The 13,572-nt window shown below is 45.3% G+C and overlaps 4 protein-coding genes across 4 annotated transcripts; 2 read left to right on the top strand and 2 right to left on the bottom strand.

Moving 5' to 3' along the window:
* Window positions 1-1,399: 1,399 nt before the first annotated feature.
* On the bottom strand, window positions 1,400-2,828 carry LAJ45_06474 (uncharacterized protein; the record flags this gene model as incomplete). Its single annotated transcript, XM_046116038.1, has 5 exons — window positions 1,400-1,566; window positions 1,625-1,885; window positions 1,956-2,294; window positions 2,355-2,535; window positions 2,595-2,828. The coding sequence occupies 5 exons, from the start codon at window positions 2,826-2,828 to the stop codon at window positions 1,400-1,402; spliced, it is 1,182 nt and encodes a 393-aa protein (XP_045970699.1).
* A 3,520-nt stretch (window positions 2,829-6,348) lies between these two features.
* LAJ45_06473 (uncharacterized protein) lies at window positions 6,349-9,380 on the bottom strand (the record flags this gene model as incomplete). Its single annotated transcript, XM_046116037.1, has 6 exons — window positions 6,349-7,442; window positions 7,713-7,798; window positions 7,855-8,486; window positions 8,603-8,787; window positions 8,839-8,957; window positions 9,370-9,380. The coding sequence occupies 6 exons, from the start codon at window positions 9,378-9,380 to the stop codon at window positions 6,349-6,351; spliced, it is 2,127 nt and encodes a 708-aa protein (XP_045970698.1).
* Window positions 9,381-9,982: 602 nt separating this feature from the next.
* Window positions 9,983-12,045, top strand: LAJ45_06472 (uncharacterized protein; the record flags this gene model as incomplete). The annotated part of the gene is made up of 2 exons (XM_046116036.1): window positions 9,983-11,980; window positions 12,040-12,045. The coding sequence occupies 2 exons, from the start codon at window positions 9,983-9,985 to the stop codon at window positions 12,043-12,045; spliced, it is 2,004 nt and encodes a 667-aa protein (XP_045970697.1).
* Window positions 12,046-12,076: 31 nt separating this feature from the next.
* LAJ45_06471 (uncharacterized protein) lies at window positions 12,077-12,895 on the top strand (the record flags this gene model as incomplete). Its single annotated transcript, XM_046116035.1, has 1 exon — window positions 12,077-12,895. The coding sequence occupies one exon, from the start codon at window positions 12,077-12,079 to the stop codon at window positions 12,893-12,895; it is 819 nt and encodes a 272-aa protein (XP_045970696.1).
* Window positions 12,896-13,572: the final 677 nt, after the last annotated feature.

Genomic DNA, 13,572 nt, shown 5'->3' with positions numbered 1-13,572 from the left:
AACGGCCAGTTATCTCGCCTTTGAGGGTGCTATTCTGCAGTGAAAAGCTTGGGACAAAAACCTTTGAATTTTCGCTTCACGGAGATACGAGTGATCACTAGTGATCGCATAAGCTCTAGGCTTGGCCTCTAGCCTTCCTTGGTTTGGCGAAATCAGGACACACACACACGTGTGGATATGAATTTTAGTGGGGGTGTTCGTACCTAGACCGTGCAGCGCATTGCCTGCGAAGACCGCGACAAAGGTCTAGGAACGAGACTACATATTTAGGTAGAGGGAACTTTGCCCACTCGTTCGGCCAAACTACCACATCATATATTGAAACTGGTACGTGTGAAAGCCACAGAGAAACACGTGGAATATCAGCCAGATTAACAACTGTTCTACATTATAAAGGAAAAAATGGGGTGATTCCCCTTAAATGTCAACGAGAATAGAGCTTCTCTCGCCGAGTGGAGAATAGGGGGGCGAACTGCATGGAAGTCCTTTTTAGGATAGAATATATGGGAGTCTTATATAAAATCTCATAGAGATTAGATGACGAAGAGTTTATACGAGACAGATTTGTTGAGAACTAGGTTCAGCACCGAATTATAAATAAAGTCCAACACTTGACATGGAAGACTGCACAGCACCAACCAGGATGCCCAACCAAGAACACTACATGATGTAGTTTAAGAAAACTGCAGGGTTAATCGGGCATTATAAGGTCTGCTATAAGTTTTATCTTGTCTTATATCTGAAAAGATACAAAAACAATAAAATTGACATCTTCGGATGTATCAGCCTTGCAGAACTAGATGACTGAGTGTGCAGTCAATTATATTTTGGGGATAAATCTGGACGTTATTTTAGGGCGGTGTTGTCTTGAGTAATTTTAGGTTATGACAGCGCGAGGGTGCTTCTAGCTTCTTTACTGGAGTGAGAGTCCTCCGCCTGGATCATGCTAATGGCAGGGAAGGTGATGATCCGGGCTCCGCAGTGTGTAGACTGTGCACGTGCCCTCAAACTAGCCGCGTCGATCTTTCGGTCAACTAAACTCAAAAAAGATAAGTGTCTATTGTACGAATTTGTTCAGAGAGCTCGGCTCTAATATCAGCGTCAAAGGAACGGACGCCAGATTTTATCTATCTATGTTTATCGCCCTTTAGTATGATCTATGAACATTTATCCAGTTGATCAATGGGAGGTCACACTTTAATCTATATGTGCAGGCGCCCTCACATCTGGCAGCTGCATGCAGGTCTAAGAACACCCAGTAAGTAGATACTCTATATATTGCTCTAAATCATCCTGTAGTTCTTAAGGAGAGATACGGGTCTGATTAAATACATAAAGTGGTTACTTAGTTCCTATTGTATACATGTATCTAAGTCTATTCTATCATGCATCAAACGCCTTAGATCCACATAGGCTCAAGTGGGGGATTCGCATTCTTAACCAAAGTTCTAGTAAACTCATTAAACCAAGCTCCAGCCTCTGGTGCTGGCACATCCGCAACCGCCGAAACGCACATCTCATCAAACCTTGGCGAAGTAGAATTACTCGTTCCGTCGCTCTCACCACCTATCACAGATTTGCATAATCAGCACCAATTTATACAAGTGCTCGGGTTTTTACTTACCTGGCTTGACCCAAACCAAAGCGTCGACCAAAGTATCATTGGTCTCTGTAGTAGGAAGGGCTCCGAATCCAGCGCCTTTGACGTTGCACCACTGGCCCCATTCTTGCCTGATTCCGAGCTTTCCAGCACGGCCCTGATCGATGATGAAATGTGCTGGGAAACCCTCGGCTTCAAGGTATGGTGCGAGGGAGTTAACGTAGTGAGACTCATCCCATGAGTTGGACCACTCAGTGAAGTTCTCACGCGGAACCGCAATGTACGCTGCGGTTCGTATCAGTGACCCGAGGTATTTTCAAAGCTATCCACGATTTCTCTGGGAACATCAACTTACCATTGTAGTTGGACACATTGGTGGCCAATCCTCTAACCTTTGCCTCAGTAGTGGAGTTAGAGTTCGCCATCCCCAAAACCTCAGCGAACAATTTCGCTGATGGCTCCAAGTTACCATCCCAACCGAGCCATCCACCGTGTGCAGCATCCAGATACAAATGTACATTCGAAAACTGGAGCTTCTTGATCGCGTATGCAACACCGGCCTTATATGCCTGCTCAGCACCCGCACACTTCTCAACTGCCAAGTTTGTAACCAAATTAGCCAGTGAATCGGGTTCGAGAATCACAACGAAAGATAGCTCGTCAGCCTTTGCAACAGAGATGGCTGCGGCAACATCTAGAAAGATTATTAGCATCATTTATTTAAGCTTGAATCGGAATATTCGGGCATGCATACCATCGATAAAAAGCTTATATTTGTTGAGGCCGTCATCGGCAATCTTAAGCTCTCCGTCAGAGGCCTTTGCGGAGCAGTCACGGTCTGGGAGGTTGTAGACTACAAACTCGACGATTTGAGCTCTCTGGGAGTTCTTTTGGATAGTGAGAGCTTCGTCGATGTAGGTCGAAATGCTCGGCACCTACTCTTATTGTGAGCACTACTATCTATACACCGCAGAGAGCCATGGAAGGATCATACATCAGCATTGGAACTGATCCAAGCAAAAGTTCCAGTCCTCTGGACTCTCTTTGTCCTCGCAGCATTTATGGAATCACCCTGTTGATAGAAAGAGCTGATAGTCGCTTCAAGCTTTGCGGCATACTTGGAATTTGCGTAGAGCTGTCTGCCCAAAAATGGGTTTCCAGTTGTGGGAATTACGATAGCGAGGGTGCTTGGGACAAGCGCAAGGGAAAGGAGCGATGAAAACAACATCTTGACGTTTCGGTAATGATCGAATGGCTTCTGGAGAGAGTGGAAAGGATAGTGAGACAATTATGGGCAGATGAGACGGATTATATACCCCCCATACCAGTGCCAATATCTGCTGAGGTCCTTCGTTGATATGAAGCTATTCATTCTTTGATTCATGATTACTTTATTTCCCTCATGGCTAGCCCCGCAGTATGCATATGTTGTCCCACAACAGATGCCAGAACATTAACACCATTTCCCCGGATTTAAAAGTCGATCATCCCGGTGCCTGTGTACCTGCATGTAAGCAACAAGGATTTATTCGGAGGTTGAGGGAAACCTACCGCCTCGGCACGTCCTCGCGAGATAATTCCGGATAAATCACTTCGCTTGTCCTTGTTTCTAGTATCTAACTATAATGAAGATTTATATTCGAAACATTAGACTTCCATGCCCAGAGTGAGCTTCACTTGGTCGTTTTTCTTCAGCGTCGGTAGTCACACCATAAATCCATCCACCTGCCAAATTCACAAAACTTCGCTGCTCGGTACCCCGGGCCTTGCACCCGCATCCTACCCATGTAAGCTACATGTATCTACATTGATACATGTACTTGTATAAACGATGACTGGGTGAAAATCAACTATCTGCCTTCAATGTTATCATATAGAGTAATCATTGTGTGTAACTTTAATGATAATAAATCTTCTCTACGGGTAGTACTTGCCGTTTAATATATATTTTGATGTCATATAACCGTTTATCATACGCCTTGACTCTTGACTTCTTGGAGGATTACTCGGCGCATTGAGAATGTACTTAGTTTTTGCCACTTTACTAGTGGATGTGTTTAGGAGTTCCAGAAACTGGAAATACAGGCCCGGTATTGCGAGCGTTTTGGGTATATATGTGGTCGAGTGGTGCAGAGGCCGATATGAAAGCATAAGAATTGGGAGACTGCAACGTATGTAAAGTACACATCTAGTGATAAAGGTGGGCAGAAAAAGCAACCGCGGAGGAGATGTAAACAGATCTATGCAAATCTTAGTGGGGAGCAAGAGCGTTACTTAGCTGCTGAATACATGCGAGATCTACGTAATCCTCGGCTAGCTAATCTTCTCATACTTACTCCCGCAATAGAGTAGACCTTGTGGAAGTACTCGGCGGACTTTACCGAACACTGAGTGATCCTGTATGATTTGGAAAGCTGGGTGATTCTTCATGATTGAAAACACTTAAGATTTGGTTTTTCCTGTGCCTACCCCTCCCCCAAGACTTACTCCCACTTTCTCTCGTGTACGTACAAGTGATTGATAAAAAGAAGTTACACATGAGTCTATCTAATATTTTTAGTCCAAAGCGGCAGAGAGGGCATAGACATATAGCGATAGGCTTGGGAACGCCAAGCCGATAGTATAATTTAAACGTAGAGCGATATGCCTTATATAATAGGCCGTATATACCTATAGCAACATATACCGCATTATCCCAGATGTTCAAATGAGTGATATATATGGCGCGTGGTGAGATGTTAAACAAGCTAAAAATTCATACGAGTGATAATATGTGATCCGATCCATCCAAAATAGCTCTATGGTTCCAAATCTCGCCTACTTGTGTGTATCACCTAGGCATCTTCAGATCCTTGAATACATTTAGTTCCAACCACGGAATGCTAACATGTATGCATATGGGGTATATAATCATATCTCAAGTCATCAGGCCAGGTTAAAGTACCGACTTTTAGACCCGTCCAGCAATCAGGATATCGTGAACGTTGATCACGGAGCTCAGCCCGGGGGGGTTTTTTTTTAGCAATGAACTTCCAGTATTTGATAAAAATGCTAGCATGCTAGCATGTCTATTAGACTACTGTAATCCGGGCTGCCGGCCGGTTTCAGGGATATTCCCCCATGTGAGGTTGAACAACCCCCATGGTATACGTATTGAGCATGAGCCATATTAAGGTTCCCAGAATCAAATACACTATTCCCGATAAAATAAATGAGAAAGCTTGATCTATCCCTGAAAAGATAAGCCTTTAACGTAACCTAAAAATAAGTCTAAATAATTTGGAGGTGTATGTAGTTACCGCATTCCTCATATGTACTCTACATTCAAAAGTTATATCTTAAGACCAGGCCTAGGATTTCTTGTGATTTGCCACTTAGATGATCATATGATAGGATCCGGATATCCGGATTTTCTCCGGCGGATGGCCTGTTTAATTCTCGCAACCAGGTACATATAATCTGGTTTGAATAGTCAACAAACTTATTCAAATAAGTCTGAGCTGATGGTTGAACGGCTTGCCGGCACTTCAAAGATGCCTGCTACGGCACTCGTCCCCTGCAAAGCGTGACTCTTCCTGTATGTCTCCCTGACTTTCCTTAGTTACGATAGCCGATATCCATGCCCAAATCCAACACTACAAGTCGAATTAAAGGGTGAGATTTTCAGCGGCGATATTTTTATGTTGACTTAAACCACGGACCCTCAGCTAATCATGCGTATTAATTGTAGTTATCTATTTACCATATAGAGCTTAGTGTAGTTATATACATTGTTACCGCTTTCAACTAATACTCTAGTCCAAATATGATTAGCCAATACTTAATATTGCAATAAATGTCTACGAAATACGAGGAGAGATGTGTCCCAGTACGTATTCTAGAGTCCAGATCTTAGAATTTTTAAAACTGTCCGCAGCAGGTTTTATTAAACAGCCAGTCATAATAGTACACGTAGTTAACGTGTTTCACTGGGAACGCAATCGTCACTGGGAAAGCAATCAAACATGACATGAACGGGATCGCGAATTGCTGTGAAAATTCAAAATCACCCAGAATTACAGAACTAAATACACTAAAGTCATTTTGAGATATCTTTCGAATATTTCTGATGATTGTTACTAATAGGTAGCGAGTATATAGCTGTGGGAGGGTCATCAAGGCTTGATGACCGCTGATGACCCTCCCACAGCTATATACTCGCTATGATCATAAGAAATAGTCAAAAACACCAAAAGAACTCTCCTATACATGTATGGCTTCATAGGTATTGTTTTGGTGCTATAATGCCCTTCTGTGAGCTTCGGTTGCTTTCCCGGTGAAACACGTTATAAGATTTAAGAGATTTCATCATTCAAAAGTGTGCAATTAATAAGAAGAAAATACTATAGTATTTGCTCCTAAAACACTGCGTACGATTTGCCAGACTTGGCAGTTAAGATCGAAGCCCCTCCTCCAGATATCTCCATTCGTCTTTGTCCGAAAACTCCCTAGGAAACGTGCGCCGAGAAGGGTCCAGTACAGCGGTGGGTATTAAGTCATCGGACGGCCTAGCCACAATTTTGCCTGCAAACGCGTATTTTGGTGGCGTTCTGTCTGATCACTTATTACCCACCGCTGTACATCCAGGTCCATCGCCTCTTGGGCAGTAGTGTACTTCTAGTTTCCTAGAGACAAGGCACAGAGCGCCCCAGCCTCGGAGGTTACAAACAGATATGTTGTACATAGGAAACTTTTCTACACGCAAGATTCTAGAATCTTAAGTACACCAACACACTTGTACTCTCTGATAGTGGCCCTGTAAAATATGCCTCCTCCTCCTCGCTGCCATCGCTGACCAAAAGCTCTCTCAAATTCGTTTCAAGCCCACACTGCGCACGGTTTTCTTGCATCCTTTTCTTCCGTTCCTCTTCTTTCCTCCAATCCTCTCGCTCCGCTCTTAGTAGGTAGAGAATCCATCCACTCCCTTCATGGAAAAATGCGTTATCCACCGGTCCTCGCTTTTGCCTCTCTCTTTCTCTTCTTCGTTGTGTCGCTCGAGCTATTTCTTTACGTGACATCAATAACTTCGCGGCGGTTTCGTCTGCGTTCTCAGCTTTGAATCCCACTCCTGTGCTTTCACACATATTGTCCAACACTGACCGCCACCTCGGAGATAAGAGCGTTCCGCGGGTGACTATGTGCCCTTCTAACTTCGGGTTCCAGCTTCTATCATACCATAAAGTGACGGTCTTACGGTAATCGATTACCATCTCGCTAGGATCGGTGGTGTAGTATCCATTTACACCACTACGCGCACCCCACCTCAGAACACTCATCTTAGGTTCCGATTGGCTAAAGAACCTATATGGACTTACTGCCACTGGCCACTTTACAGCGTCGTTTTTGGTTCGCAACTCATCCCACCCTATGGTCTGTTCTGGCAGTCCCAAAATACCCCCCTTATTAAACTCGGTTGGGGCGTAGAAAAGAGTCGGCTTTGAGCTCTCGAATGCGCCGTCCGGCCGTAGGTGTGTATTCAACGTATTGATCTTCCACTCCACCATGACTGGAGATTCATCCCCTTTGAAAATTCCAGCTTCATCCAACTCATCAAGGCCAACCCTATACTCTCGAGTGCCGTTCAGCCCATAGCTTCCCACCCATGTCAATCTTACTTCCTCTCCCTCTTCAGTGTCTCGACATATTGGCTTGATATCGCTTTCAAATCGCCATTCTAGTATGCGCAAGTCATCCTGTTTAAACCGCCATCTAAGTGAGTTAGGGGTTTGGCTGAGTTCAACCATTTTAACTACTTGTGCATCGACCGACGAGAGGACATACACCGTTGAGTTGTTGCCGCCTCCTGGTGTCGTATTGGTATAAAGAAAAAAATATTCCCCCCGGCTGTCAACGTTGATTGCACGTCTGCACTGGTAGCAGGACCAAAATCTTGACTCTGTGTATATAGCAGGTAAGGCAGAAGATATATTTGGTATCAAGCTTTGAAGGCGTTGGTGTGGTGCAAGGGGAATGCCGTCACTGTCTTTTAAATAGTTGAAGAGAAACAGAGAGTGGGCGTGATAAGCAACGAAGAAATGTTTATTGCAGGTTGCATGTGCGAGAACGGTATTACCGTAGAAGCTGAATGAGGAGATGAGCTGGCCAAAATTGGAGCGTTGGAGCGAATAGATTTGAATGAATGTGTGGGCGTGTTTCATTCTAAGAATTTGTTTAGTGAATGAAAAAAAATCGGGGGAGCTAGCAATCTAACATACCTTCTTGGAGCTATTTGGATCCCAAAATTTCCCAGCGCCAGTTCAACCCCCGTGTACTCCCCCCTCTGTGCATCGTGATCATTTGCGAACTTGTGGTGTATATGATGCCCATGTAGCACCATAACCCCTCTCCCACTCCAACATGACACGTTTCGTACAACTGCACTCTCATACAACTCTCCATTCTCATTGTAACAGCCGCCGACTTTCGCATCTCCATCAACAAGCTTCACCTCTACCTTTATGTCATCCCTCATATCCCATAGCCAACCCGCCCACCCCTTGGTTGAAATCTGCTCTGCGGTACGATAAACCAGCACCTCTTCCTCATCATCACAGAAAATAGGGGAACAGTCTACATACTCCTTCCTAGAAGGGCATTTACGGCGTGGTTGTGTGTAAGAACGGCGGGCGACCCTGTCGTAAACGGCTTTTGTACGTTGAAGATGCGGTAGCTGTGATTCACGTGAATAAGGATAGTGTTGAACGAGGGCTCTCGAAACCAAATCGTGGCAGGAAAATATATTATAAAATGTTCTCGACACTTTGCGGAGGTTGATGATTTCGAGCCCGTCAGGAAGGTACCTAGTCATGTTGTTGACGATCTCTATAGGCAGGCTTTCAAAGAGTGACTAAAAGGATCTGTAAGCTCAAATGATACTATGGGGAGTGATAACTTGTGAAGCATGTTTACACCTCATCCTATCCCAAAAATGGGTTGGACGCGTGATAAGATTGAGAATCATACCGGCATCGTAAACTTCTTTCTTGAAAAGAACCTCGTCCCGCTCCCCTTCCTTCTATTACTAGAAGGTGTTGGTCCGCCTGGAGCAGGCAATTCTTCGATTTTGTATTGAGATATCTTTTCTCCGAAAGGCATGCCGATAACACTTAGGTCGTCGAAGGCTCTGGGTGGAGGGCCGTTGAGCTGTTCTTATCGATTGTAAGCAAGATGAGGTCATTCCCGTGCACGGGGTCTCTTACCCCGCAGAAAGTAGACATCTACTATCACTCGATCTATTCTTTTGCGAAAGTCAAATTGACCTCTCGGTTGGGGAATCGCTGGAGCCTGGAGCCTTATTTTCTTGTTCACGAAAGGCTCGCTAATATTGTGAGGGTTAAAGCTTAGGGCTGGGCAGCCTCAATAAACAACTCTTGGCACCATAGGACTAGCCCGCGAGAACGTAAGTACCTACATCTTTGTATCACGCCGTATATGTGTAGAAGAAGAAAGGCGGGGGATGAACGTAGTGCGGCCAATTATCTAGAGCGCATGTAGTTCTACTGTTCTACAGGCACAAATCACACGGAAACTGGACCTGTCACAATAGCGCATGGTCGCTTGAATTCATCACAATCACACATATCATGTGTTATAAATCACTATCTTGGAGGAATGTTGTGGCCGAAGTAAAATAAGAAACTTGATCCTCATACGCGTCCCGGCAATCGAACCAGCTTACCAGTGTTGAGTTCAGTTCGTTTTACCCAGTCAGGCCATTCTGAACACATTACCAGCCTTTCATGGTAATAATTATACACACATATACGGGTCTATGGAGGAACACTTAGGCCGCAATACTGTTGGTCCCGCTTTCCATGATATATATGACTGTTTTTCAAACACTGTTAGAGTCACATTGACGGCATTGCATGGACGAGGCGAGGCGGAATTTGGTGTTGATACTTGTATTTTCTTACTTTGAGTAGGTAAGGTAGTACTGAGCCTACATATTACATGTAGTTGGGACATGCGTGAGTCTAGAAGTACATACATGTACTTACCTTGCCGCCTAGCCCTAGGGCGCATATATGTACCTCTTATCCACACGCCAACCAACATCTGAGCCTCAACTTTTATTTCAACAAGGCAGAAAAACAGGCTTTCAGCCCTACCATCTTTCTTTGTTTGCGGGGTTAGTTGTGTTCGCCAGCGCACAGCTCCAGATGTGACTCATGCTCATGATCACCTCACTTGAGGATCCATTGCGGCCCACAATATCTATATCTATATATTCCATTGTGATCCTGATAGCTAGCTTTATGCCATTTCAACCCTCTAAGTCCACCATTTACAGAACAGCGCAATCATTACAGCCTAATAAACATCCCATTATCACTTATTACAATGCGTGTCTGTGGAATCTATTTTATTACGCCCGGCTATCCTGATACGCCTCTCCCAATTCTTGCTTCCCGCCTGCGTACCGAAGTCGTCGACCTCACTGCCAACCACACACTCACTCAAATCTTTTATAATCCTTACCCACCAAACTCTACCAACGAAGCTCCCGCCAATGCCAAGGAGGCCAAATATACCTTTCCTCTTTATGAATCATCTGCTATTCGGTTCTTTTCAGCCGAAATAGGTTCAAAATTCATAAACGGGGTCATCAAGCCAAAGCAGGAGGCCAAAGCCGAATATAATGCTGCCAAAGCTGCAGGGAAGCAGGCGGCCTTATTAGAGCAGAATACCGGCGAGGTTTTTACCACCAGTGTAGGGAATATACGCCCGGGGGAATTTGTGTCCGTGGTGATCAAGTATGTCCATGAGTTGAAACAGGATATCGAGGTCGAGGGTGTGAGGTTGGTGGTTCCTACTATTATTTCGCCAAAATACGGACATGCGGATTTTACGAATTTTGGAGTGGGCTGGGATAACGGGTGGAATAACATGAGCACCAAACTTGAAAAAATTGCTGAGGGAAGACTCGAGACTAAAGGCCTTGCGATTGAAGTCATGGCGACCATGAATGGTTCGATTCGGGGTGTCCAGAGTCCAAGTCACCCTATTGCTATCAACATCGGTTCTCACGATGCGTCTGGCCAGGGAGAATTCAACCCGCAGATGGCTCGGGCAGTGCTAGCAATTCCAACTGCATCAACCACGGGTCTCGAGAAGGATTTCACTCTCATCATTAGCTCTACTGACATTTCCATGCCCCGAGCTTTCATCGCACCTCACCCTGATATACCTTCAAAGTCAACCCTCCTGGTCACATTGGTTCCCCGTTTCGAGCTCCCTCAGCAGCGGCCAGAGGTTGTCTTTGTAGTTGATCGTTCGGGTAGCATGACCGATAAGATAGCTACTGTCCGCTCTGCGCTCCACCTGTTCCTGGCCTCTTTGCCAGTAGGCGTGCATTTTAATATCATTTCCTTTGGATCTAGACACTCAAGCCTCTGGCCCAAATCCAAACTCTATAGCGCTGAATCTTTCGAAGCTGCTAAGAGGCATGTCGATGGCATGGATGCGAACATGGGCGGGACAGAAATGCTTGCCCCTTGTAGTCAAGCTGTGTCAAGTCGACTGAAAGGCATGAATCTAGAGGTCCTTGTATTAACTGATGGAGATATATGGGGGGCAGAAGTGTTGTTCGACTTTATCAATAAAAGCACTTCTACTGGCGACGCGAGGTTTTTTTCACTGGGTATTGGTAGAAGCGTAAGTCACCTACTCGTCGAAGGAATTGGCAGGGCTGGAAAAGGATATTCGCAAATTGTCGGTGCAGGGGATAATATGCAGAAGAAAATCATGCGTATGCTCAAATCTGCGCTCACTCCACACGTCAATGATTGGAGAATCGACTGGGAGGGAAAAGAAGCCATCATGTCCTCCTTCTCACAGGAAAACACAGCAGAGCCCACCACCCATGCCCCAATATCCCTTTATGACACTTCCAGCAATCCCGATGAGGCAAAACCGACAGAATCCTCTCTCCCTGCACGCCCACCAATTCTTCAAGCACCATCAATCATCCCATCTCTTTATTCCTTCACGCGAACAAGTGTCTACTTCCTCTTGACAGAGTGCACGGCCCCGAAGGTTATTCGCCTCCTCGGCACAGCACATGATCCCAATACAAACTCTATTCACCCCCTCGCACTCAACATCCCTGTTGCCACTATTACCTCATCCTCATCAGCCCTCGGTCTTTACTCGCTCCTGGGGCGCAAACTTTTACAGGATCTCGAAGAAGACCGCTGCGGATATCTACCTGCCCACTCTCCGCACAAAGACGCCGAGGGCACAGATCTGGGGGTTACGTTTGGGCTGGCGTCAAAATGGACGAGTTTTGTGGCTGTTGCGACTGATGATGGGGACGACGAAATGGATATTGAACCTAATGTATTAACACCCCAGGGCTCAGATGATGAGGACATTGAATTAAAAATACATTTCCATAGCTATAATAGCCCTATGGCAATACATGCTGGGGCCTCAATGGCAAGGGCAGGCGGATCGTCTGCAGGGATGCAGCAGACAACCCACATGCTCCGGGCAACCCCTCAACCCCCTCCTCCATTTGAATCGGTACGTCTCCAGCAGCAACAGCAGCAACAGCAGCAACAGCAGCAGCAGCAACAGCAGCAACAGCAGCAACAGCAGCAGCAGCAACAGCCCCCAGCGGGGCGAACGTTTCAGTCGCTCTCTGGTGATACGGGGCCGTATGCTAGTTACGCGCCCCCGCCCCCGCCCCCACCTCCACCCCCACCTTCTCACCAAGATGCTCTTGCATGCCTGCAGAGAGAATATCCGATACAGCGACGAGCATCTCGCCGGTATTCTGCCTATCAAATTGCTAAACTCACTGGGACATCACCGAATGAGGTAGCCGTGTCAGCCAGTAGCAGCCCATCATTAAAGAAGAAAAGAAAAAGTAGCAACCCATCATATACTAGCACGATCGAATCTACTAGCACGGACGACACACCCAGCGGCATCATCACGAGGCTATCACGCTTGCAGCTATTTTCAGGTCACTTTGAATCTTCACAAGCTTTACTTGACGTCATCGGGGTATCAGAAAATGTGATTAAAGAAGTGGGTGACTGGACTAAAAATGGGAAAGAGACGATCTGGGTGTCAGTTGTTGTAGTTGTTTGGTTACGGAAACTATTGGCGAAATATAGCGAGGAATGGGAAATGATGGCAGATAAGGCGTGGAACTGCGCTATGAGTGAGTTAGACGCAGAGGAGGTCAAAAAGATGGAAGCTGAAGCTGAAAAGGTCGCGGAGGGAAGTACCAGGGTCTTCGACTAGCTAACATAACAATGTTTGTGTTTAAAACTGGGAAAATTGGAAAATTGTTTAACTTTATCTCTTGTTTATTTCTTATTTGATATCTTCGGTGCCTATGTACTCTTGGAATATGGATTGTTTCGCTTTAGTAATCTAAAAATTATCCTTTGAACTTGTGTGGCGATTAATCGAGTGATAATTCATGAGTACGAGTGATAATCTATGGTTGAATCTCTAAACTCCGGGGTACGGCCATAATTTATTCAACTTCGGGAAAATAGGGCATCTCAATTCAGTCCACACAGTCAACTAACTAGAGAAATTCTTTCGGCGAGAAGCCTGCAACTACTATCAAGGGAATTTCAGGAGTGCGATAAAACTTGAAACCTTAGTGCCAAGAGCTCTAGACTCCAATAACTGTATTACTAGTCTAGTCCTATTACTTGATGCCAAGACTGTAGGTTATTAGTATTTAACAGCCTATGTATGTGCCTACAGGGTAAACGTTTATTGCCTAAGTTGTTAGCTAGACTTGGCGCAGCTTTGGTTGGCCATCAACCACAACAGTCAGTAGCTTAGGATGTGCTCTAGATCTACATCTAGTACTATGCGACAAGGAACTTGAGTACCCTTTATGGTGATTATTACATAGAAGAGGCGCGCGAAACATGAATTCTACTGCAGCTTATCACATGTTT

The sequence above is a fragment of the Morchella importuna genome, assembly GCF_003444635.1.
Source record: "Morchella importuna strain M04M26 chromosome Unknown Morimp01GS019, whole genome shotgun sequence".
Classification (NCBI taxonomy): Eukaryota; Fungi; Ascomycota; class Pezizomycetes; order Pezizales; family Morchellaceae; genus Morchella; species Morchella importuna.
This window is presented reverse-complemented; position numbering and strand designations above follow the sequence as displayed.